We start from the raw sequence: 26,485 nt of genomic DNA, 5'->3' as shown, positions 1-26,485 counted from the left end.
GAGCTGTTCGCTGCGTGTTTCTGTGTCCGGGTTGAGCTGCTCCTCACTCTGATTGGTCGATTCTTCCACCTTCCTCGGCAGGTTCTCCGTGGGTCACGACGGAACCGAACCCGACCAGGAGGAGAACTTCTGGTCTCAGGCGCTGGAGGACTTGGAGACGTGCGGTCAGAGCGGCATCTTACGAGAGCTGGAGGTACGTAAAGACATCGAGAACGGCTTTTAGTGTGAAGGAGCCTTAAGGTTTATAAGGCTATGAACAGGTTCCCAAACTCTGAACAGGTTCCCAAACTCTGAACAGGTTCCCAAACTCTGAACAGGTTCCCAAACTCTGAACAGGTTGCCAAACTCTGAACAGGTTCCCAAACTCTGAACAGGTTCCCAAACTCTGAACAGGTTCCCAAACTCTGAACGGATTCCCAGATCCTGAACAGTTTTATAGACTCTGAACAGATTCCTTATTTTCATCAGATTCATTAATCTGAACATGATTCCCAGTCATTTGCAGATTTTTAGAGAATTACTGACACCAACAACAATCCAGACTTTTCTTGAGTTTTAACATTTTCACTGAACAGATTCTTTTTTTGTTTCTAAACTGATTCCTGAACAGATTGTTTTTCAACAGGTATTGATCGGTAGTTATTTCCAGTTTGTTTCTGCATTTGTTTTCATTGCAAATTCAGTGCTGGAGTTTAGCCAATAGAATCACAATTATAATGTTTTTTTTTTTACAGTTTTAATAACTTTTCCTCAAACATTTAGACGCTCACATCAGTAAAACAGAAAAACGATTGCTTTTCTTCCAGGATTCTGGAAACGAGACGGGCCTCCTCACTCTGGTATCCTCCCTCGACTCCTCCACTAACCGTTTTACTCCTCCATAACTGGTTTTTACTGCTGTCAGACTGGTTTTAACTGGTTTTAAACGTGTGTCTAAGAACAAAACGCAGAGATGACTTCATGGCGTCTTGCTTGCACCAGGCATGGCGGCTGATTGAAGCATGCTGGGACAGTTTGTACATGGCCTGACGTAGAGATTGGCCTGCAAGATGTGCATGGTGTGAATCCCTGGTTCTGATCTGATGTATCTGGACGTTTGACTGCAGCAAAATAATTAACTCAAAAATGCACTGCAAAAACACAAAATCCTACCGAATGTTTTTGGTCTAATGCAAATATATTTGTACACTTAAAATCAGACAAAATTAACTTTTCCGTTTTATTTTAAATCAATAATTCCTTAATATTAATGAAAATGTTCCACATTATTTCCCTTGTCACATAGAAAAAATATCTATTAAATCTACCAAAATAGCAAGAACTTTCACATCAATTTTAAGGAATTATTGACTTAAAAAAAGCTCCTTTTTCTTGCTGAAAAGTTTATTTTATCTTATTTTGCACTAAAAATACTTGGTAAGATTTAGTGTTTTACAGTGTTTAAATTACATCACAGTTTTCTCTATTTATGGTTAATTGTAGCAATTACAGGTATATATTATAAAATAAAATCTCAAATTATTTTCATACTAGAACTGATCAGTTTTTTTCTTGCTTTCTTTTCTAAAAATGAAATTACTAATGACAGAAAATATTTTTAAATATTTCTTTAGTTCATTGGTCTTTTCTATGAGGCAGAATATTAAACAAAATATTTTGTTTAATTACGACAATATTGTTATAAAGAGACGCTATTTCACCAGAAAAGAAAAAATTTAATTTTGAGAAAAATGTTGTGGATATTAGAAGCACAAATGCGTATAATACCATCTACATTTTCTAAAAATAGATACTTTCAACAGCAACATCATATTATCTGACATAAGTAAAATCTTAATTTCTTACAATTATTTGTTTAGCTTGACCTCTTCAGTGTTTGTAATAAGCTTGAAGTGGGTTTTAGATTCTGGGTTAACTTTTATGTAGATGTTTCATTTTCAAACTTATTGCAACAAGTTTTATATTATATTAAAATTTAAATATCTTCTCGTTTAAATAAGAAAAGTCGTAACAGTAAAACAACAGCGTAATCTGAAGTTGTAATCTGTCCCATGATCGTGTTGTATTGCATTAAAACGAGAAACATTATTGTTTTAATGAGATATAAACCTCATCTCACTAAAACAGAAATTTTCTTGTTTAACGAGACATAAAACTGGTGTTTTTATAATGAGAAATTTTAATTTTAAGGTAATGTTACACTAGAACATTTCTGTTTTAACAAAAAGAGATTTCTATCTCGTTAAAACAAGAATGTTTCTTGATATAATAAAATACAAAACTTGTTATAACAAGAAACTTTCTTAAGAAAATGAGACGTAAATCAGAAAGTTTCTCATTATGACGAGATGAGGTTTAGGTTTCATTTGAAGCAAAAATTGTTTAAGAGAGTTTTCATAATAAAACGCGTTTTGAATATCTTTTTATCAAGAAAGTTTCTCATTTTAACAAGTTGATTTACAGGTCATATTAAAATATAAAACTTTTGTTTGAACAAGTTCTACATCTTGTTATAACGTAAATATTTCTCATTATAACGAGATGATGCTCCTGAATTATTTCCAAACTCTGGCAGGTAAACAATTCTGTCCAATAATCTGCATCTGGCTGTTAAACCCGATTAACATCACAAACTAAAAGTCTTTGTTCTTAGTAAAATTGAGCATCCTAAGACGTCCTTGGATTGACCTTGCAGTGGTTTTAATGCTTGCTGGTTTCCTCTCCTCATCTCCAGGCAACCATCATGTCGGGCTCCACGCTCAGCCTGAACCATGACCCCACGCCGCTGCGCAGCACGCTGGGTCGCCAGTCCAGCTTCCAGGAGCGAAACAGCTCCAAACCGCAGGTACCAGAATCCTTTTGGTCTCGTTGACGAACTCTGACTGTTCGCCGTTTTCCGAGTGTTTTCAGTGACGCTCGGTTTCCGCAGGTCAACCCGCGATCCAACACCTTGCCCTCTGACCCCCAACGCAGAGCCTTTGCGATGAAAAAGATGAGGCAAGAAGTGAACGACATCCTAAACCAGAACCCTGTGGAACTCCATAAGGTAGAGAATTCCCCCTTCATGCGTTGCCGTCTCCTGAATCACATTTTACTCTGGTTCTGCATTTTTTTAGCTCACCTTGGAGAAGGCCTCAGACCTGGAGGATTTCGGATTCAGTGTCTCCGACGGACTGTTGGATCGTGGCGTTTACGTAAATAACATCCGACCAGGTGGGCCGGCCGAACGGGGCGGCCTCCGTGCCTATGACCGAATACTACAGGTACCGAACCACAAACAGAACCTGGCAGCTACAAATTTAATCTGTTCTAACAATGTTTGGAGAATTTTATTACAATATTTTGAGGTACTATTGCGATAACAATAAAAGTTGTAACTTAATAACATAAATACTGCTCTGAAAAAACTTACTTAAAACACTGTATTATCCAATCCAGCCTGGTTCTGACAACCCAACTTGTCCCGTTAGATTAACCACGTCCGGACCAGGGACTTCGACTGCTGCCTCGTCGTTCCTCTCATCGCAGAGTCTCCAAACCGGCTGGAAGTGGTCATCAGCCGAAACCCCTCCTCTTCCTCCACCGCCGCCCCGCTGGCCAACCACAACGACGGCATGGCCAACAGCAGGCACTCCCCTCAGCCAATCAGCGCTGAACTGGGGCCGACAGAGATCTCTGTGGAACAGGTGGAAGACTGCGGTCCGATCAAGTGGAACCAACCGGGAGACGTGTTGGGGGTGGGGCAGGTCACCAACAGCTCCTTATAGCAGACAAGAACCGGATCAAACTGGAATCAGACGCTTAAGACCAGAGTGGGCCGGAGAGGTCAGTGGGGAAGCCAGTAATATATCATGGAGATCAAACTGGTTTGCTTAAACTGGTTCAAAGTGGACCTCTCGTGGTGCTACACACACCCTCCGGATGGACGTTGGCCTTTGACCTCTTAAGTTTGACCCTTGGGACTGCTGAAGCAGCTTAAAAGCACACCACTGGACTGGAAGAAGCCTCCTCACATCGTCACCAGAACCAGTTCAAGATACTGGGCCAACAGATCCCACTGGAGTCACAGCTGGAGCTACAGGAATAAGTGGTTCCTTGAGTCCAAAGCCAGATCTACTGGTCCAACTGAAGCCACGAACGCAGCCACCAGCATCTGCAGGATCGAGGCCCAATGAAACCAGAACCACATTGGATGGTTTTATTCTTCTGGGTCAATGGTTCTTGGTTCTAGGAGCTCAACTCAGGACTTATTGTCCTGCCTGTCTGGTGAAAGATATGTTGGTTCTGGTCTTGGCCAGAACCGCAGCCAGTGGGCTTCACTGGTCTAAGACATTGATTCTGGTCTTGGTTACAAAGCCTGGTTCTAAGCGGGCCAAAGCCACAGGTAATGGGCTTACTGGTCCAAGCAGTCCAGAACCACCTCCTGGTTCTAGTTGTGGTCTTTGTGGCAGAGATGTGGCCACTGCTTCATGGCTTCTGGTTCCAGTATAACGGCTTCGGGCTCTAGTGGTTACAGAACCACAGCAGCACAACTACCGACTGGGTTTGAGTCCTGAATCCAGAACCCAACAATAGATAAAAAGGTTGCCAAGGAGACGAGGGATGCTCCAATCTGAGGGTCTAGATCTGATTTTTTTTCTCTTAAGACACCTGAAGTAAGGGTGTAATTCAGTTTAATCTTTAATAATCTGAAATCACCGGTCCAAAGTAAGACCGTATCACTGCTATGTGTTTCAGAAAATCTGATTTGGATGCACCTGTTCAAAATGATATTTAACCTTAATGAAGATAACCTTTCAAACACTGTTTAACATTCTGGTGAGCAATAAAAGAAACCCAAACTTGACTGTGTGAGGTTTCAGGTTAAGGAGGCAGAGAGTTTCTGGACCTAACCGGTTTGGTTTAGGGTGTATTTCCTACAGCCCTGTTCAGTCCGCTTTAATCAAACTCTACTTTGTTTGTCTACAAACTCCAGTTTGTTTGGGAAGGTGTGAATACAAATTCAATCTCTAAAAAATAATCTGTCAGATTTTCTGAAATTTACCATTTTTTAGCTGAAAATTTCAATTGGGACATTTTGAAACGTGTTTCTGAATCAGTTGGTACTGATTGGAGCATCCCTACCAACCCAGACACAAAGATGGAGAATTTACTGTAGGGATTTTTAGTTTTGTGCCATAAATGAGCTGCTGAAGGAAAGATGCAGAGTAATTATGATGATGACACTGAGCAGTTCAATAAGAATCTTTTTCTACGGTTTACAGCTGTTGGACTGGCCACACTGTGTATGTCTGTGTGTGTGTGTGTGTGCGGGTGTGTGTGTGTTACAAACGAGGCCAGTTAACTTTGTTTCCTGTCTTGGCTTTACCCTAACGTCTCTCCTTCCCTCAACCAATCAGCAGCCAGGACGAGAGACGACGGCACATCAGCTGATTGGCTGGAACCAATCAGAAAGCAAACAGTTCCCTGCCTGTGTGTGATTGGTTAGTGTATGTGTTGAGGAGAGCCAATCAGCTCCCAGAAAAGAGGCCAAGCATGTCCCCTCTCCCCTCCCTTTTCCAGCCCCAGTAACGGTGACCTATTATGCTAATCAATAAGTGTGATTTTGATTGACTGTTGTCAGTTCTCTGTTCGTTTCAGTGGCAACCAAACCTAAAAAGATGTACAGAAGATTAAAAAGAGAAATGGTTGACGTCGCTGTTCACATCTAGACCATCAACTCCCAGTAACCTTCACCACATAACCACAAAAACGATGTTACACGAGAAAAAAACCTGTCAAATCAGAAAAACTGTGACAGTAAACACATTTTCTGTGTGTGTTTGAGCGAATGATGTGTAACTGTTTACGTTGGATGTCAGCATCTTCCTGCTCTTCTCAGTCTGAACTCACTATTTAAACTGGCCAATCAGAACCCTCCCTCAGCATCAACAACCAATAGGAACCCTCCCTGAGCTGGGAGGGTCCAATGCAGTAGATTATTGACTGGTTGACTCTGATTCTCTAATCTGAATAAGCACATTACCTGCATATGGTTAGCAAACATCGAGCACAGGGCTAACATAGCACAAAGGTAGTCAGGACTAGTTTAATCACCTAGTAGATTGTTAGTAATCAAACCCAGGGCAAGCACGGCCAGTCTGTAACTAGCACAGACCTTGCACAATGCCACAATAGGGCTAACGTTTACTAACTGAGCAGCTGATTAGCATGTGGCTTGCACATTAGGTTTTGTATGGATGCTTCTCAAAGTCAAGGAACTTCCTGATCTTGAATGTAAAATTAAATTAGATTTGTTTTGATGTCAAGGCTCCATCAGATCATTAAATATTCCAAAAAGTGCCTGGTGGGTAACCAGTCGGCTAGCAATTGGCATCCAAGGGCTGAATCTTTCAAGGGTTGATGAAGTAGCCAATGAAGGTTGTCAAATGTAACCATGAATACATCCTCTGAAAAGCTAGACTGTCAAGTTCACAGCTGCTCACTTCTGGTCTGTGCAGACAACAAAGTACCCGGTTATCAACTGGGTAGGGCGGATTCTTTGAAGGATGTCTTTGCAACCATTAGCAATACGTTGTAGGATTACCTTTTTTCTAACTTTAAGAGAAGAGGAACTATGAAGTCTTTAGTGTGGCTGTGAAACTTTGTTGGTAGCTCATGTGTTTTGTTGGACTAAATGGCCACTTAGTTCATTTGGTCCCAGTAAAACCAGAGTGAGAAGTTAGGTCACATCCCGGATAACAAGTTTCACTCTTTCCAGTACTAAGGTTTCTGTAATTACCTTCCTCTGTACGGTGGCTAAGCTTTGCCTTAGAGATGAGGTGATAAGGAAGAACTTGGAGTAGAGAATCTGCTTCGCAGCAAAGAAGTCACCAAGGATGGTATGGAATTTTTTTAAGATTCCTCCTAGACACTCCCCTTTGGAGCTATCCTAACCACATTGCACCTGGAGAAGAATAGCTTAGGTCAACATTCAGCAATCCTCTCTGGCCAAGAGATATTGTGGAAGTTGTTTAGTGCCGATGGACCTGGTGCCTCCTCAACTTGATCTCATAGGCAGATATTCATCCATCAGTCACTTGCGTTCTGAAAACCTAAAATCTTTCCTACCGCTGGTCAAAATCAAGAAGGCAGGTTTTCAAGCTCCTCTATCATCATTACAAACAATTTTTGTGTTACTTTGGTGTGGAGTGCCTTTGATATCTTTGTTCTCCCATTTTGTGATAAAACAGAACACATGCGCATGCCCTCTCAAATCTGGACTTCTGGCAACTCCTTTTATAGCTGAGCATAAAATGTCTGTGAGAAAGAGTAGCATCTCTAAGTTTGAAACTATGGTTGTAAGAAGGCAAAGTGTGCATTGCTACTTTGGAGTTTGAAATGCCTGAAGTAGAGTGAAGTACTGAAGTGTACTTCACTCTGGAGAGGTCCATTCACTCAAAGTGGACGTCCACCGGACACATCTGTGCAAAGGTGCATTTTTACAACCATGTATTCATACTCTGTGTTGCTGATGAGGTTAAGAGTTGGTACAAACAGTTGCAAGGATGCACAGCCTGACTGTCGCGCACTTTGCTGCACTGAATGGTTTGTGGTTGCTGCCATGGTGGCGAAGAAATTGAAGGCAACCATCTAGCTCATCAATCTTGCTAGCATTCATTCAGATTGTCTGAAATTAAGAAATTTGTCACAAGAAATATATGCAGTTGGTATATTCGCATATGAAATCATGACCGACCGTGGAGAGTCCACGGAGTCCGCGTTGTTTACAGATTGCGCAAAGTATGTCTGAGTATGTGGGGGGCCTTAGGTTCTGCTTTCCACTGAGTGCTTTTACGCTTCTGCTACATTTGCTATGCCACTCTCAACACACTTCAATAGACAACCGAGGGTTGAGTCCATTGGCCAAAGGCACCTCAAAATGTGGTGTGAAGGTCTAGAATTGAATTCACATCCTTTTGTCTGCAAGATGGATACTTTAACCTTACTTAGGAATTAGGTAGACTTGACAGCATTGGAGTCTCTCTGCACGGAGCGACGCCACTTGAGATGGTTTCAACATCTGGTTGAAATGCTTTCTAGATGCCTTTTACTGGAGATCTTTGCTAGTGCCACTGGAAGGAACCATGAAGCCTGGTCTCCATGATTTTGTGGAGAGATTTCATCTAACAAAAGACATGCGAATATCTCAGAATTTCTACAGTTGAGCTGGACATTTGGGGATATTCCTGATGCTGTTGCACCACAAGCCAGATGGATAGATGAATAGGTAGAAGGAAGTAAAGAAGTACAACGATGACAAAGATAAACATAGCATCCTTGGGATATCCTTGACTTTGGAAGGCACCCGTAGGGTCAGCCCTAAAAATGATGTTCTAAGAGTGAGAACAATGATAGTACCAAATCTTGGCCTACGCCACAAAGCAGGATTAGTCAAACCCTCCTCACTTCTTACCACGTTGTTTTATTTATACAAAGATAACTTCTACTGCATAGAAGTTACATTTGAGAGGAGAATCCAAGTTAAAAATGTGTCAACATCCTTCACATTCATCAGTTTTACTTCCTTAGACAGCTGAAAACAATGGTTCTGCAGCCAACTTACAATGATTTGACCCATAATTTAGCACCATACTTTGTTTTTTTCTTATAACATTTGTAGCTTCAGCTCTGTGGACGGGATTGTCTTGGATTTGTGAAACCAGCTTTGTAGTTGAGGCCAAGTTATCCTGAATGTTCATGTACGATTGGGAGGTAAAACGTGGCTAGTATCAATATATGCAAGCATGGCAAACAAACCAGGCTACCATATGAACAAAACATTAGCTAAAGGCAACATTTTAGCGCTCAGTCAACACAAACTTCTTGACCAATGAGAACAGCCACAGAGCTGAGGGGCGTGGCTTCAGAAGGTTTGACAGTGAGGTCCAAAGCCATACACACTGTGCTTGCGTGTATGTAAATAAAAAGTGTGTGCGTATGTTAGAGTGTGCGTTTGTATTTGTGTGTATGTGTGTGTAATATTGCAGGGATTTGCACTCTGGTGATTAACCTCAGCAAAACATGTGCACACAAACACACACACATATATACACACGTGCACTGCACTGCCATTTAAAATAGTGGGTCAGATTAGATTCCATGTAGCTTCACCAACCAACCAAACTGTATTTTTCTTTTTCTTTAAAGGAACAGGGATGTTGTAAAGTATTTTTGTACAAATTTAATACTTTGGTAGCATGACGTTCCTGGTGTTTGTCCTGGTCCTGTCGGGCTCCACTGATCTACTCCACCCTCCCCCCCCTTTGTATGGACTACTACTGAGCAACAATAAAGATGAAAACCTACTGAAATCCATGTTTTTCACATTATTGCCCACACAGACACACGTTTGTTCCCATCAACTTTAGCTCCTTTGTCAGGAATACAATGTTAAAATATGTGATGATATATCTGTATCTGCTGATGTTTGTCATTTTTAAAGGTATCGGCTTCGTCAACTCTGGTTTTAAGGATTTTCGCAGAAGCTGATTGGCAGACCTAAGCATCTGGATCAGAGAGGTATTGAGCAAACAGCAACTTCCGTAACCCTTCATACATACTAGGACCCTTTAATTGCAATAAAACAGAACTCTCTCTATATTTTTTTAAGTATACACTTGTCAGCTTACATGTAACTTCTTTATGTTTGTTGAATTATGTCACTTTTTCAAACATTGTTTCAAATCAATTTAATATATCTTGCACTGTTTATTCACTATTTTTGGTAAGGATAAGTTGGCAACCCTTCCAAACAAATAGTTAAGATCTTAAATTATTATCATAAAATATTTTTCTTGAGTTCTCATTAACACTAAGAAAAACTAAATATGGCCTATGGACTTAATCATTAGTCTATAATATGTGTTTGCTTAAATTGAACAAAATGTGATTTCCGGTCACCATCTTGCAACTTTGATGACATTTAAAATTTTTATTTTTATTCGTAGTGTGGCCAGTTATTTTCCATCCAATAACATGAATGGGTATTAAAGCATTTTAGTACTTTATCAGAAAACGGTAAGGTGGACTAATTTATTTTAATTTTATTTATTTATTTACGTTAAACCAAACCGGATGTAACTTCTTCACTCGGCGCTCTCCTCTTCTGCCTGACCTGCTCGGTGAATCGGTGGGAGACTAGTCTGGACTTTTCTCCGGTTTGTTGCCGTTACCTCCCACGGCTGCCTTTGAACGTGGATAATTAACGAAAACGGGAAGAAATTTCTTTCTACTAATTTATCTGCTGGAGAAATAAAACCCCGAGCTCCGGACTAAGGATGTCCACCGCCTTGGAGAGTTACATCAACCGTATCCCTGCTGCTGTTAGCTCGCTAACCTGCTAATCAATGTCCGTTTAAATGAATACAGACATGCTAGTTAGCCTAGCCAGCTAACAGGCAAACTCCGCGTTAAAAAGAATGAAGACATGCTAGTTAGCTTAACACGCTAACCTTAGCGAGGAATATTTGGTTTATTTTCTTTATTTGAAGGAGTGTCCGCAACAGTGAGACAAAAATTGAGAGAAATGTTAATATAGAAAAATCTGAGAACTCGTTTGCTGGTCTTCGGAAGCCAATGTTATAAACATTATTTTATAAAAATATCTAGATACGGAAATTGTTAGTTTTAAGATTAGTTAATAATGAATTAATATTTGGTCTGTTTTTTTTTTTTTTTAAAAAAAAGGTTTCATCTGGATTAGAAAGCCAGAATAATAAAATACGTCTTTTAGCTTTATAATTGTATCTTCATAGTAAATGAGAACAGAAGATCTATGCAATGTGTTTTTCTTGTAGCCACAGTAATACAGTCGTATTCAATGAATTAGAATATTATAGAAAAGTTTATTATTTCAGTTACACTCATAGATTAATTACACAGCGACATGTTTCTAAGCATTTATTGTGTTAATTATAATTTTCTACTTGCACCAAATGAAAACACATTTGTTATTCCTACTATCACTAATTATTACATCATAGTGGCAGTTCTGCAGAAACCGCTGGATGTCTTTGACTTCTCATTGAAATTAATTTACCTGTTGAAATGGTGCAGAAGGAAGATTTTTGTGTTTTAGAAACTTAATTTGAAAACTTCAGAATAACATCAGCATTTTAAACGTCTCTGTTGTGACTGTATGAAGCTGCAGATGTTTGTTTCTTTAACTGCTGCTGCTTCAGGCACCGTGGCCATTGTCACATCAGACGGCAGGATGATTGTGGTGAGTAAACGCATTTTAGCTGGAGGACATTAAGAACTGATCTATTAATCAGTTAATTATAATAGTTAATTATAATCAGATTTCATCCTCACAATTTTAAGGAATATATTTTTTCTTGATACTGTTCAACACTAATTGACACTAAGTGGGGCATGAAAGATTAATATTTTATATTTGATCAGAAAACATATTTGTTTTGCTGAATAGCTCTTTTACAGTCGACTTCAAATCAAATCTGTGTTTTATATCTGGAGAAAAATACAATTTTCAATAACTGACTGTACTTTTTAAAATGTGACCTGATTATTTGTTCAGGGAACTCTGAAGGGCTTCGATCAAACCATCAATCTGATCCTGGACGAGAGTCATGAGCGAGTTTTCAGCTCCACTCAGGGGGTGGAGCAGGTGGTGCTGGGACTCTATATCGTCAGAGGAGACAATGTGTGAGTTGTTTGTTTCCTGCCTATTAATCAGTCAAGTCATATTAGCTAAAAAGTCTAAAATTTGCTTTCAAAATGAGAAAATCAGCTGGAGAAAGGGGAGCAGGTTTTGGCTGGTTTGACTCCGAGCAGAGAGAAAGGGAACCACAGCAGCTGAAAATATAAAAAATGTTTTCATTTTGGTCACTTATCGAACCCATTTTATCGGAAAACATCCTTAAAATTTAAAACTACCTCTTGGCCTGCTAGAATGCTATTAACCAACCTCTGCAGACTCTTGGTTTAAAAGCAGAGCCTTAAATCATCAAGGCTTTTATTTCACACGTCTTTAATGTGATTAACTATATATTCATGAGTCATTGTTGCTGAATATTAAGTAATAATTCAAGCTCTATTGTAATTTGTTGTTTACCTGATAGTATGTCAGACAGTGTTTTGGTTCAGACAGTGAGGAGGGGAATGGGTTTGTGTTTTTATGCATTTTGTTTAAATGTCTTGTTTTAACTGGACTACGCTAAGCACTGAGCTCTGAGGTTCTCCACAGCGAACTCCAGGGTAAAGGTAATTTTATTTATATAGCACATTTTCAGCAACAAGGCAATACAAAGTGCTTTACAGGATTTAAAAGGAAATACAAACAAAATAAACCAAAGGAAAGCGCAAAAGAAGAAAAAGAATCTAATGTTGATCTAAAGTTTGTGAGCTGGATGCTCCTGTTCAGGGTTGTTCTGGTTACTGGTTAAACTGGTTACTAAGTATCCTCTGGTCGAAGCTCATGGGTTTGTTGTGTTTCAGAGCCGTCATCGGAGAGATCGACGAGGAAACAGACTCCACCCTGGATCTGGGAAACATCAGAGCCGAGCCGCTCAACTCCGTTGTCCACTGACCTTTAAGCTCCTCCATAACTTACTCTGCTGTGATCACTGTTGTCACGGCAACCAAGCACAGCAGGACTGGGTTGTGTTCGTTTGCTAACTGAATAATGACTTTATCCTCTTATGTACCTGTTTGTTTGTGGGATTTTATAAATAAAGATAATTGAATTGTTTGATATTGAAAGTTGCTTTTCTGTGCTTCAATAGGAGGCATTTTTAATAAACTTAAATTTCTTGTCTTTGTAATGGATCTCATTTGGGTTTTTTTTCTAGGACACAGATTCACTTTACTTTAAGACCCTGGTATTTAAAAAAAAAATAAAAAATGTGTGGGACAGATTTGTTTCTGTGGGACTGAGAAATTCTGAAGGTTTTATTTTTTATTAAACATAATGTTAAATTAATTCTCAAATACATTCACAATATACCGGTGCATCTCTTTCAGTTTTGAAAAGATCCGACAGTGACCGGGAAGCGATCCAACCGACATGAGCAGAGAAAACGTCACGACCATAACGGAGTAGTTTGAACTTTATAAAGTGTACTAACGTTAAATATCGCTACTTCCTCGTTAGTATAGTGGTGAGTATCCCCGCCTGTCACGCGGGAGACCGGGGTTCGATTCCCCGACGGGGAGAAACTACCTTTTTAAAAAATGTTTTTATTTTTTTTTCCGCTTTACGTCTTAGTGTATATACTATTCACCATCTCCTTGACAAATTGTTCGCCTTTTACGCTGATGCACATAAAAATATTCTTAATTTAAAAATAAGATTATGCGTGTTGTCGCTTAACATTTTCCTCCAATATTTGTTGTCATTAATTTGTTTCGTGCACTGTTATGCTACTGATTGCTGTTTAAAATTAGAGGCAATCTGTCTGGGACGTCGGTCAGTTTATTGAAAATAGTTGAAATTATTCTTCTCTTACGTTTCACAGCATGCTGCGTATTTTCTAACTGTCCAGCAGAGGGCGCCAAGAACCCAAACATACAATGTTCTGAAGAGACGTATATTGATTTACTAGAAAGGAAAGGTTTGTCACTAAAATAATGATTTTGAAACTTAGCTTTCTTTATTTATCTTCCATTTAATACACTTAGAATTGTTTTTATTTTGCAATTATCTTTGAATGTTCTTTTGTAAAGTCCTTGAATTACTGTTTTGGTGGTAAACTAACAAAAATATGATTGTACTGTCTTCAATTTAATTGTGTTATAATCCCGGCACACTGAAAAAGTATATGCATCTCTTAAGTTTAACAAAATGTAAAAGTTATTACCTAAAAAGGTGGAAGTTTAATGGGTAGATGGAAAGATATACAGAAACTGCTTTTTGATTTGAAGATTTGCTACTTTTTGTTAGGATTGTAACAGAAACCATACAGTGTGGATCAGTGTGACATAATCTCACGGTGAGGCGGCAGTATTTCTGCTACTAAAGTGCACACATGTTCTGCTTCGCTGTTATTGTTTTTTCCTACAGTCAGAGCTTTCTGCAGCAGGTTGATCTGATCTGGACCCGGAACCGGATCCTCATAATGAATCCGCAACCAGGAGGCACCTGGAACAGCAACAAAAAGGACAAATTAATCAGGTAAAAACCAGGTAACAAGCTTTCATCAGTCTCACCTTTTTGTACAGTCTGACCGGGAGACACCAGAAGCTCCGCCCCCACGCTGTGATTGATTGGCTCCCCTGCCTTCGATCGCCCCGCCCCCAATTCCTGCAGAACCTGAGCCAGAACCAAACCATCCACACCGACAACAACTCCTGGATGAAGACAAAGGGGTGTAAGTGTTAATTCAAGAAATTGACCATAGTTATATTTGAATTACTTTGGAAATGACGAAGGTGTAAGATAGAGTGAAAATGTGAGGTGTGCTGTATGAGGAGTTCAAGGAACAGAGGAAATTAGTGTATTGCTGTTATCCATTCACTAACAGTTCAAAACAGCTTTAAATACAAGCTGATCCTCTATTTTTTAACCAGTTTATAATCAGTAATCAGCAGAAGAATATTATGGCCACAAGAGAAAAAAATTCTGACTTTAATCTCATTATTCTGAGATTTTTTCTCAGAAAATTAAACTCAGAAATTTGACTTTTTTCCTCAGATTTATGACATTTTTTCAGAAATAAGATTTTTTTTTCTCAAAATTTTTACTTTTTCTCAGAATGTTTACTTTTTGATCTCTAAAGATTAAAGTCAGAATTCTGAGGGGAGAAAAATTAGGCCCTTTTCTCAAAATTATGACTTTTTTTTCTCTCAGATTTTTGACATTTAATCTCAGAAAATTAAAGTCAGAATCATTATTCATCATGTTTAAACTTCACCATCTGTAGGAGTCTTAAGTTCCAGTTGATGGTCAGACTTCCTCAGGACGCTGTAGTAATCTGTGTGGGTGGAGCAAAGCGTCCGGGCCGTCTGATTGGCCACGCCCTGAGCCGTCATCATGGCCTCGAATTTAGACAAGGCAGCTCCACCAATCACAGCGTCGTAAATCTGCTTTCTGCCCTCTGATAGGCCCGGCGCCAGGTTCGTCATCTCCAGCAGCATTCCACCTGCCGGAATCAATAGTGGTGCGTTCTCAGTCAAATTCTGCCATTTGGCAGCTTTTAATATTAATTTCAACACCAAACAACTTGACTCCCAAGGAGTTATTAAGTCAAAACAAGTCTAATCTTTGCTGAGTAGTTTGGGATGGCAGAATAAGCAGTTATTGCCTGCTAATGGACTGAAAGTAAGTGCAAAAAGCAGCATCCACAGTCTTAATAAAAACGACAACATCTTCATAAAGTCTTGGACACTGTTAACAAAGACCATTGTGGTGGATTATTTAAAATGTAGAATGAAAATGCCTGAAAAACACCAATCCAATTGTAAACGCTTTGATTTCCCAGTTTTCCTGAACTCCTCATTGAGCTGTTTGCGCACCAGATGCTAATGAGGCTAACATTAGCCCAGCGAACCACTGAAACGTCGGAGTTTAATAAATGCCAACTCCTTTCAACGCTTCCAAACGACGGTAAACATTAATATATGCTTTTCCCGCTACATTTAGCCGCGTATGTCAATTAAATTCGTATTGAGACGATATTAAATTCCAAAATGTAGATAATTAGCTGTGCATCCGACCGCGGCACTAAGCTAATTGGCGACAGTTGGAGGTAACGTTTTTCAGCCCATTTTAGCTGGTTTTAATATACTACAAGAAAATTATCGGTTAGTTCAGTTTTGACAAAAAGGTGTGATAGAAATGCTTCATATTTTCAAAACCTAGTAAAATACAACACTAGGTTAAGGCTTTACTGCGGGTTTCCTTAGTTCATGCTTCACTGGTTAATGATTAACTACATTCCTTCTAGAGTTTATGTTGAATAAATTATTACTTTGCCGTCTGGAAACATGCAGAAGTTAATTTAAATATTAAATATATTTATTCATTTAAATAAGTATGGAAAATTAAAGAATGTTAATATATTAAAATATTGATCCTCATCCTGTTGTTTATTAATCTATTATTAGCCCATTCATTAATCCTTTTGAATTAAATGTCTTAGCAAAATATTACATTTCTTTATGTGTTCGGAAGACTTTTGTAATGGATTCTTCCCTTTTCAGTTTATATGGTTGTTGTAATGTGAAGGGTTTGTGTTGATGCAGATCATCTGTTGTCATTTATCACCAGTAAATATTGTTGTCAGGTGAAATCACTCAATCAGGGCTATTCATATATTGTGCACAACACAGAGAGCCTGTAAGACAACCAATAATGAAGCAGTTCTGAATGAAAACTCTTAACAATCAGAGACAACAGAGGAGTTTTATACCAAGGATAAGATCCAAAACAAGAGGAGATTCAGTGTGCTTCTCATGCAGCTGTAGGAAAACGGCTCCCAACCTTCAACATGCAACCCAAAGAGTTTCGTTTGGTAGGAATTCACAAGAAAGGTCAATTTAAGCTTAAAAACAAAAGATGTTTTAGGATTTTAGGGGACATTTAAAAAAACAAAATATAGCATATATAAACATAAAACTGCAACGCTTTAAGTTTTAGTGAATTTTCTTTATATTTTTCTTTTGTTTTTAGGAAAATGGTTGACCAGGCTGAAACCTCTGGAGGGGCTGCTGCTGCTGCTTGTTCTGGTAAGATCAATCTGAATTACTTTTATTAATTTTCTGTCTGTAAGTGTTAAATACGTTGCTGTTCAGTTTTGAGAAGGACCAGAAATATGCTTAGCTGTTTAAGTTTAATTAGTCCAGAACATTTTTAGCATTAATTAGATGAATAAGAAGCATACTATTAAATAAATTAATCAATTAGTTTTATTTATAATATAAACGTTTATTGAAAGCAACGCAAATTAAAAATTAAAATAATAATAAGAATCTTATGGATTGAGACCAGCTAAGTTTTAACTGTTGATTTCAGGATGATGTCGACCGTGAAGAGGTTTGGTGGATTTCAGCGAACGGTGAGTTTTATTTTCTTAATGTAAATTAACAGAATATCAAGAAGCTACAACAATTAACCAGAAAAATGTTTTGTTGTTAATTGTTGTAGCTCCTTGTTGCTGCTGTAGCTTCTTGTTGTTGGACTGTTTTTTGTCTTTTTCATGTTGATCCGTTTGGTTAGTGTATAAAAATACTCAAATGTCACATGTAGTTAAAATTTCTTATATTATTTTTTGGCAACGTATTTCACCCCATTTCCATTTGTTGTTATCGGACAGTTGACTCTTATGAATGTGACGTTTGATGGAGATTTTGACCTCCATCAAACCAAAGCAACTCTGACGGGGCTCTTGATGCCAAATGTTATTTTGGTAGCAAGACTGTGAGTAGATGGGGCGTGCTAACCCCCTGCGCCACCACATGGGGCGTGCTGTGGTGGCGCAGGGGGTTAGCACGCCCCACGTTTGGAGGCCTTAGTCCTCGACGCAGACGTCGCGGGTTCGACTCCCGGTCCTGACGACCTTTGCCACATGTCTTCCCCCCTCTCCTCACCCTCCTTCCTGTCTGCCTACTGTAGAAAAAATACGAGCCACTAGCGCCACGAAAACTCTTCGGAGAAAAAAAAGAAAAGAAAAAAAGACTGTGAGTAGATAATGGACATTGACTTTAACTGTTGGTTGTGAAGCTGAAGGTTTGTGGTTGTAATGAAAAGCAGGCAGACGGCGGACGCCTCCAGGTGGAACTCCAACCCCGTTTCTACGGTTTGTTCTGAGTATTTCAGACTCTGCTGTGGCTTCCTGTTTGGCAGTGATTTCATTCCCTAAACGCAGATTTAGCTTTCAGTAGATGCTTGGTTTGATCTATAAAGCATTGTGGGTCTAATTGGTACCAAAAAGGTTCTTGTTGTTACCAAGTGTCGTGACCAGCTCCATCAGGTCGTCGGGTCCGTTTCCCTTCAGCGTCTCCAGGGATTCGATCACCTCCAGGCTGTTTCCCACACATCGGCCGATCGTCCCGTCCATGCGGCTCAGCACGGCTCCCGTTCGGATGCCCAGGCTGCCACCTGCTTCCATCTGAGAGAAACATCAAGGCTTTACTAGAGCTGGGCGAAAACGCTTAGAAATAAAATCTACAACACATACAATTGTAATAGATTTAAAAACAAAATGTTTCACTTGATTTCTTTTCCAAAAAATAGCAAATGACGGAAAATATTTTCAAAAAGTGGTTTTTGAGTTGTACAATGGATAATTCTTGTTTAATTACGATAAAATAGTCATAATAATAACAGAATAAAGATGCAGTTTTTCCAGAACAGCATCTTTAAATTACGAGAAAGTCATTTTAATGAAAAAGTTAATAAATATTGAGATTTAACGTGAGCAGTTCAGTCCGTGCTGATATTTACGGTATTTGTTTAGTTGTTGGCTCAAACTCCATCTGCTGAAAATTATTTTATGTGTTCAAATTTGAGGTATTACCTCGTCTCTAAAACCGATGCTAAATTTCATAAAAGCTCAACATTTCTCACATTTTACGTTAATTTTCATGTAGGAATTCTGATTAAATTATTTATTCTCTTAATATCATAACTTAATTCTGGTAATATTAACACTTTAATATTATTTTGACTTTATCCTCGTATTAGTACGACTGTATTACCATGAATTTATCCTCAGAATTTAAACAAATAAAACATTGTATTTTGGCTTTAATATTCTGTCGTAGAGTTGATCTAAATTTAAAGTCCCAATAAACAGAAGCTGCGAAACAAGATGGCCGCCCTTGGCACGCTGACATCACTCTGAACTATGGAAACATTTCAGATTCTTCCAAAAATTAAATCTTCACAAACCAAAAATTAGATTGTATTTCTCCAACTCTGTAATTTAGCAGTTTTTTTTTTAACATAAACTGCTAAGCGGCCATCTTGGAACTGGACTCACTAAGAGCTGAGCGAGCTGCTTGGCACTCTGCAGGTCTTTGTACAGCGCCGCGCGTCCGAACTTCACGTCCAGCACCAGAGCGGACAGAGACTCGGCTCCTTTCTTTGAGATGATGGAACCTGAAAAACCCAACAGCGGCTCGTTCACATGTATGCCCCAATCCCAGCCGTCCCACTGATCTCAGTTCAGTACCAGTAATGAGTGGGAGGCTGTCCACGGTGCTGGTAGCGTCCCTCAGAGCGTACAGAACCCGATCAGCCGGAACCAGCATCTCCGTCTGACCCACGATGCAGCAGCCCACGGCGGCCAGGATGGTCCGGATCTGCAGACAGGAAACACCTGCTTGGTCACTTCCTGTTTCCACATCTGCAGGAATAGTCTGGTTCTCCTTCACCTGGTCGGCTGATTGCTGGACGCTGAATCCTGGAATGGATTCCAGTTTATCCAGAGTTCCTCCGGTGTGAGCCAAGCCCCGCCCACTGATCATCGGCACCTGGCGAAGACGAAACGAGCGCTGAGTTTACTGCAGGTGAAGGGTTAGCGTTAGATCAGGGTTCAGGTAAAGGTTCGGGTTAAGGTTCGGGTTCCCTGAGCATCTTCTGCTTCCCGGTGTCACGGCTAGGAGAGGTCGCATTTTAATCAAATTATATCAACTAAATAAGCAACGATTTCAATTCAGAAAATCCTTTCTCCTTCTAAATTATTGAATAAATAGAGAAACGATAAAAATATTTATTATTTATAATCTGTTATTTTGGTTATACAGTCTTCAAATTTGAGATTTGAGGAACTCTAATTCATGGAAAAATGACACATGCTAAACTAGGACGTCAAAAATCCACAAAATGACACAATGTAGTGGAAAAATTAAAGTAAAGTCACACCTGCTAGTTGTATTGCTATATGTTTATCCTAAGTTCCAGTATATTCCCACCAAGTTAAACTATTTTGGTTACATATTAAAGGTTGGACGTTGTTTTTCAAAGCTGCATGGGAACCAGTCTGTTTCCAGGCTTAGGATCCCTTTGTATAAAACTCATGTGTTTCTCTGCCTGGCAGTTTTTCATCCAGACCTGCTTCGTTACTGATTGTCTCTGTATTGTGCACAATATATGAATAAACCTGATGGAGTGATTTTACCTGAACAGTGATTGGAAATAGTTTTTTTCCACGACAGTTTGGTGCCGTGACCCGGATCCCTCGACTGGACATCCGAGGACGTCGACGAACAGCATTAAGGCGGCGACCTGGACTAAACTCCAGCCTCAAAGCTCGATTTAAGAGAGGAGGGCTGTTGGTCGGCTCCACGGCTCCAGCGCTGGGATCAACGAACTCAAAACCACTGTTATCAGGTGGGATACTCACTCAGGCTAATAAATTTAATTTAGCAAATTCCAAATTATTAAATCTAAAACAGTGAAGGATCCGATAAACCTTTCACCCTGGGGAATAGAGATTGACGGTGTTAAGAGGAAACGTTGGGTTAAAATCCCACGGGGAAAATTAATATAAATAAAATAATAATTAATAAAAAACGAGAAAACAACTGATGGGAAAGAGTCCCTCCGGAATTGTTTGAGTTTCAGTCTCAAACTGAAGAGAAAAAGGGAACCACGGGTTTCTAGGCTGAGGGTCCTAGTTAAAGACCTTATCGGGGAATAAGGCAGGTATTTCCTTTAGTTTTGGTTTTCTAAATTAGGGGAACTATAAACTTTTAGAGAATCCTAAAGACCTTTATCGGAAATAAAGCCCCCTCTTAAAGGAGTAAGAGGCAGAGCTACCACAAAGCTGATCTGTTGGATTCTGCGAAGACGTTTGCAGTCTAAAGAGGAAATCCCACCCAATTCAAAAAGAATGGGTCTACGTGGTTCCAGAACGCAATCTCCTCCTCAGGGTGAATTGTTTCACTATTTGATAATGAAATATTGAAAAGAAAAGAAAAAAGGAGTGTGCTTGGTGTGAATGAATGTGGAATAACTTTAAATGGTGGAATTTTTCCCTGCAAAGCGAATTAGAAGCAGAGGAGAAACGAATAAAGAATAAAAATGCTGAATATAATTCTTTCATAAATTACAGGCCTTACTTTCTCTAAACATTTTTTATTGTGTATTTGAATAAACAAAATGATTTTATTTCTTAAGAGGATCCTTTCTTACTACAAGCAGCTCAAAGAGCTGTACAAACAATTTCCCTCAGGTTTCTCTGATGATCATGCAAAAGGTTAAAATAATATTCATAAATACATATGTAGAGGAAAAAACAAGCCTAATCAATTTCTACTTGTTTTTTCTCTTTCCCTCTGTCTGAGCTTCGCTGCAGTGCATCTGACCTCTGACCTCAACTCCTCAAGCCTGTCCTCCCATGGACCGGATGATGTCCCTCCTACAAAACCAGCTGATGAAAGTGACAGAGAAGATCCAGAAGATGAAGAAGATAAAGATCAACAGGCACTGAAGTGTCTGTTGATCTTAATTTTGTTTTTGACACCAGAGAACTGATGGAACATTTACATTCAGGGGACGACTGTCGGTCTCCTGTTGGACATTTGGACCGAAACTGTGTCCAACTGAACTTTTAGAACCTCCACTGTCTTGTGTCAGCGTGGAGAAGGAAGAGATAAACAAGCTTCAGAGCTGTGAGAGAAAAAAGACTCTGAACTGTTGATGTTTGTTTCATCTGTGGACAGCATGGACATTGACTGAGGGACGATCTGGACAACCCAAAGATCCAACACCAGAACCCAAAGATCCAACGCCAGAACCCAAAGATCCAACACCAGAACCCAAAGATCCAACGCCAGAACCCAAAGATCCAACACCAGAACCCAAAGATCCAACGCCAGAACCCAAAGATCCAACGCCAGAACCCAAAGATCCAACGCCAGATCCCAAAGATCCAACGCCAGATCCCAAAGATCCAACGCCAGATCCCAAAGATCCAACGCCAGAACCCAAAGATCCAACGCCAGAACCCAAAGATCCAACGCCAGAACCCAAAGATCCAACGCCAGAACCCAAAGATCCAACGCCAGAACCCAAAGATCCAACGCCAGAACCCAAAGATCCAACGCCAGAACCCAAAGATCCAACGCCAGATCCCAAAGATCCAACGCCAGATCCCAAAGATCCAACGCCAGAACCCAAAGATCCAACGCCAGAACCCAAAGATCCAACGCCAGAACCCAAAGATCCAACGCCAGAACCCAAAGATCCAACGCCAGAACCCAAAGATCCAATGCCAGAACCAGTTGGACTGACAGGAAGCTGGAGGAGAGAGACGGGAGGATTTTGCTGCAGCGATGCCAGAAAGAGGCAAGAGGAGGGGGAGAGGAAAGAAAAGAGACGTTCAAGATAAGTGCCACACACACACACACACACACACACACACACACACACACACACACACACACACACACACACACACACACACACACACACACACACACACACACAGGCTACTAGACAGACTTACTAGAACAATTTTTGCCTTTTTCATCAACCTGCAAATCAATCTTCTGAATTACTTTGAAAATGATTAAGAATTCAAGTTTTGTTGAGTCTATTCACACATCAATCTTGGACCAACTTAAAAATCAGAGCACATTATAGAAAACTACTCCAAAAATAAACAAGCAAACAAAACCAAAAAAAGGTGAAGCTTAAAAACAAAACACCTTTTCCTTTAAATGTTACTTTTAACAGCACATAATCTCTAATATAATGAGCCGTTTATACTCACCTAAGAGTTGAATTTCTGGGTTTTTATTTTTTTAAACAAAAGAATGCTTGAAAGTTCTTAAGGTTTTGTTTAGAACATCTTGACTCAAGATTTATCTGACATTTTTAGCTTTTTCTTTTTGGACACACCACGATTTCTAACAAAGTCTCTTATGTTCTGAAGTGAGCGATTTATTAAAGCAGGATGTTCTGCCTGTTGACTCGTTGAATTTCAACAAAACTTGCCAGCTTCCCAGTGTCAATGTGTTTCTGAAAATGTTTCAACACCGCTGCAATTTCTGTAGGAGACCAGGGCCGTTTTTGATTTCTCTGAGGATGGTCCTTTTCAGGATAATCTACAAACAAGAGAGACAATTTTACTTTTTAAAATATAAATCATATGTAGGAGTCTGCTATAAAAGTATGCTTGTGATAAAGTTTTACATTCCAGTTCTGTTTATTGTGTTCATTGAAGACAACCCTTTGACAATTAGATTTCTCAACGTGCATTTAGTCACCACATGAATCAAATATGTATCCACTAAAATTATTTTTCTCCAGTTTTTTTAAATTATTAAATTGATTACCAAGTTGTGATACACTGCATTTATTACACTTAGAAATCATGAAGCTACAGCCCTGGCACGTCAAATATAAACTGTCACTCAAAGCTTCATTTTATACTACACTGCAAGCTTTATGACCTGTTGTTATAGAACCAGGTCATGCTTATCATTCATATTCTGTCCTGTCCATTCTGGTTTTAAGCAGTTTATTACTTGATCATAATCAGCAACTAACTTTGTAAGATTGTTTCAGCCATATTTTTTAAAAAATTGCACAGTCCCAACCCCTTCTCTGCATGTTTCTTACTGGGCTTTTTAAAGCTCAGGATAATACTCAATTCTTGTAATATGTTATGATGAGCCTTAAAACAGTATCTCTAAACCGTACCACTAAGTAAAGAACCACCATGAATAGGAAGACAGTCATACCATCTTGGGGTTCTGAGGGTTTTTCAGTTGGTGGTGCAATAATCTCTGTTCCCTTTCCTACAATACATTAGTAATACTTCAGGCCAACAAAATAAAAGATACAAAATTAAAAATCAGTTACTAAATGTCCAATGAAAGGTTAATTGAAATAAGTCATACCAGAAGAGGTCCCAGGTAATTCAACAGGAGATTGAGGTTTTCTGCATCCTGTCAAATTAGAGATACAAAACAAGTTGTCTGCTATATTAGTCTTATCTGCACAGAAACCTAACCTTTAGCCAAAATTAAAGATCATTACTATATTGTGCAATGATTACTATGTTAAGTTATTGAAACTAAGTTATTAACCGTGAGGTGGGGGGAGGGTTGTTAAGGTAGTCATATCTTCTACTGCGCCTGAAGGCTTCTCAGCAGATGGCATAGAGGATGTTCTCCCTAGAATATAGCATAAACACTTCAACAATGCTGTCAAGGAGGGTAAAGAAAAACCTTAAGAAATGGCAAAATCTTCTAGCAATGAGTAATCAAAATTTAAAGAAAAACAAGGTACCTTGTGATGTCTCTTCTCCTAAACCATCTGTAATTGGATAAGTAAACAGAACACACCTGAATGTCTAATTTTAAAAACATGTAATATTACATCAGGCATGACGATTGATAGTCATACCACCAGAAGATTCATTAGATTCTTGATTTGTAGAGCATTGAGTATCATTTACAAGTGGGGATGGGTCACATTCAACCTCACTTTGTCCACTTTCAGTGTCAGTCAGTTCCAACTCATCTAAAAAAGAAAAATTAAAACCAGTTCAGTAGGGCTGGGTATTGTTAGGAACCTCACGATTCGATTCGATTTCGATTATTGCTGTTGCGATTCGATTCGATATTGATTTAAAGTTGTGAAGACACAAATGATTTAAGATAATGTTGACATTTTAAAAATATTTATTTTCATACAAACTTCTGTAACATCACATTTCTGAGCAAAGAAACAAACTTCTTTCTGCAATGTGCTTAAAGTAGAAAACTGTTCTTAATAAACAATAAAAAATAAAGTGCATGTAAAATAAAATTAGGCATAGCTTATCTCTTGAAAGTCTAATATAAATAAAAATGCATTTCAATAACATCTGTGCATATTAGTGCAGATTTAAACACAAATCATAGGGTTGTATTCAACTGAATTGCACTGAAAAAGTTTAGTGCTTGTAAACATTCTTACCTTTTGAACATGTAGTGATTAACCTCTAATTTTTGAACATATCTTGAACTGAACTATAGTACTGTAGCCAGAAATAAAGAATTGTATTGTAACAGTACAGTTCTTTATTTCTGGTTACAGACTAAGTGGGCACGTGGAGATTCTTGTTCAGAAAAAGCAGCTGATCCACATGCTCAGGCTTCAATGCACTTCTCTGGGCTGTGACTATGTCACCTGCTGTGGAAAAGATCCTTTCAGCAGGTACACTACTGCCTGGGATGCAAAGGTACCTTTTAGCTTGGCATGACAACAAAGTATGACTTCCATGAAGGGGCCTGGTCTGAAGCACATTTGACACCAATTCCCACTCGTTCGATATGAATGAGAAGTGATGGTTAGTAGGGGTCGGTCGCTCTCGAGGTCCAGCCATCACACGTCAGAGCAACTCTTTCGGCCGACTAACGACTCCAAAACGGCTGTCTTCACCTCTGTATACAGTGACGGTGTTCTGTCAGATAGCCATGCGTTGTCAGATCGTCATACGCGTATGACAAACTGATGGCTATATCTGTCAGATCAGCATACGTTGTCAGTCATACGCTTAGCTCAGACATGTATACGTTGTCATTACCATATGATTTTATTTAATCAGCAACATAGAATCATGACGTAGATCATCATACACTTTGTTATTAACAGTTATGTGGCATCCTGACTTAGCGGTTAAGTAGGTTAATGAGTTTTACACGGGCCTGTGTTGTAATTGACTGCAGCTGCAGCCAGACCTGCTTTAAATACACTTTGAAACCATGACAACGCATGTATATTTATCTAGTTATCATATTATGTCATATTATAAACAATTTAATGACTTATTTTCGTCATAACTTGTTGCGTGTGCTGAACTGACAACTCCACTGACGGTCGGACTTCTTAATGCGCATGCGCGGGCATGCGTACTGACTGCATGTGTGCTATCCTGACAGCGTATGGCTTATCTGACAGAACAACGGCAATTTCACCATATTTTATATTTAATCATCTTTATTAAAACGGTGTTAGATCGTCATAAAGCTGCTAATGTAATAACACTTTATTAGCCACTGTATGACTTCCTGATTAATACCAATGACATCAGTTATATGATGTACTATATTTAATGTAGAACATTTTACTTCTGTATTTTTAATAATCCACACCGTCACTGGTGGGGTAAAACTGTTTAATTTAAGTTACACTTTTTACATTTGAACATGTCACCCATGTCTGTGGCACATTCTTTGTGTGTCCACCTTGAGCAGCAGTCACACTGTATCTGTGAAGTGGACAGAAAAAGAAAACAGTTATGAGTTAGCAAGTGTAATGTGTTTGAAGCGTTAAGTTGTACAGTTTAGTTGTTTACCATGTCAATGATGTTCTCTGAAGCATTACAGTGAAGCATATTGCATTCCACACAGTACTCTTCCACCTTGTCTGGGAACAAATAAAGGCATTTAGAGTGTACTTTACCAAAAATAGTCAAGTACTACCTCTTTATATTCTGTTGACAAGCCATCATGTTATACTAGTACATAACAGAAAATACTGCAATTT

The 26,485-nt window shown here is 39.1% G+C and overlaps 3 protein-coding genes, 1 long non-coding RNA gene and 1 other non-coding gene across 18 annotated transcripts in view; 3 read left to right on the top strand and 2 right to left on the bottom strand.

Annotated features, from left to right (window-relative positions):
* grip1 (glutamate receptor interacting protein 1) overlaps window positions 1–9,353 on the top strand; it is a 76,638-nt gene extending 67,285 nt beyond the window's left edge. For 10 of the 11 annotated variants that reach the window (XM_023350278.1, XM_023350275.1, XM_023350270.1 and 7 more), the window contains 5 exons: window positions 82–193; window positions 2,735–2,845; window positions 2,930–3,046; window positions 3,117–3,263; window positions 3,471–9,353. In XM_023350278.1, the coding sequence (XP_023206046.1) occupies window positions 82–193; window positions 2,735–2,845; window positions 2,930–3,046; window positions 3,117–3,263; window positions 3,471–3,767 (784 nt within the window). In that variant the 3' untranslated portion in view covers window positions 3,768–9,353. Of the gene's footprint in view, window positions 1–81; window positions 194–806; window positions 1,170–2,734; window positions 2,846–2,929; window positions 3,047–3,116; window positions 3,264–3,470 lie in introns of those variants that run through there. The other variant, XM_023350279.1, reaches the window with a different exon arrangement.
* Window positions 9,354–10,149: 796 nt separating this feature from the next.
* lsm8 (LSM8 homolog, U6 small nuclear RNA associated) lies at window positions 10,150–12,824 on the top strand. The gene is made up of 4 exons (XM_005810167.3): window positions 10,150–10,350; window positions 11,223–11,263; window positions 11,579–11,706; window positions 12,499–12,824. Exons 1-4 carry the CDS (start codon window positions 10,320–10,322, stop codon window positions 12,587–12,589), a joined length of 291 nt encoding a protein of 96 aa, XP_005810224.1. The 5' UTR covers window positions 10,150–10,319; the 3' UTR covers window positions 12,590–12,824.
* Window positions 12,825–12,940: 116 nt separating this feature from the next.
* On the bottom strand, window positions 12,941–20,021 carry tymp (thymidine phosphorylase). Of its 2 annotated transcripts, XM_005810175.2 has the most exons (7): window positions 19,375–20,021; window positions 19,173–19,302; window positions 18,981–19,099; window positions 17,945–18,107; window positions 14,913–15,140; window positions 14,209–14,349; window positions 12,941–14,140 (listed from the first exon to the last, which is right to left on the bottom strand). In XM_005810175.2, exons 1-7 carry the CDS (start codon window positions 19,465–19,467, stop codon window positions 13,971–13,973), a joined length of 1,044 nt encoding a protein of 347 aa, XP_005810232.2. In that variant the 5' UTR covers window positions 19,468–20,021; the 3' UTR covers window positions 12,941–13,970. The 2 variants fall into 2 exon arrangements, with proteins under 2 accessions (XP_005810232.2, XP_023206374.1); XM_023350606.1 differs by lacking the exon at window positions 14,913–15,140.
* trnad-guc lies at window positions 13,144–13,215 on the top strand. The gene has a single exon. It is a non-coding gene; the product is annotated as a tRNA-Asp (tRNA).
* A 2,375-nt stretch (window positions 20,022–22,396) lies between the features above and the next one.
* LOC111611869 lies at window positions 22,397–26,479 on the bottom strand. Of its 3 annotated transcripts, XR_002754286.1 has the most exons (7): window positions 26,295–26,479; window positions 24,359–26,207; window positions 24,242–24,268; window positions 24,040–24,126; window positions 23,851–23,898; window positions 23,692–23,748; window positions 22,397–23,052 (listed from the first exon to the last, which is right to left on the bottom strand). It is a non-coding gene; the product is annotated as an uncharacterized LOC111611869 (long non-coding RNA). The 3 variants fall into 3 exon arrangements; XR_002754284.1 differs by having other exon boundaries at window positions 24,242–26,207; XR_002754285.1 differs by lacking the exon at window positions 23,692–23,748 and having other exon boundaries at window positions 24,242–26,207.
* Window positions 26,480–26,485: the final 6 nt, after the last annotated feature.

This window comes from Xiphophorus maculatus, chromosome 17 (assembly GCF_002775205.1).
Source record: "Xiphophorus maculatus strain JP 163 A chromosome 17, X_maculatus-5.0-male, whole genome shotgun sequence".
NCBI classification, from domain to species: domain Eukaryota; kingdom Metazoa; phylum Chordata; class Actinopteri; order Cyprinodontiformes; family Poeciliidae; genus Xiphophorus; species Xiphophorus maculatus.
The sequence above is the reverse complement of the archived record's forward strand: the minus strand, read 5'-3'. Positions and strand labels throughout refer to the sequence as shown.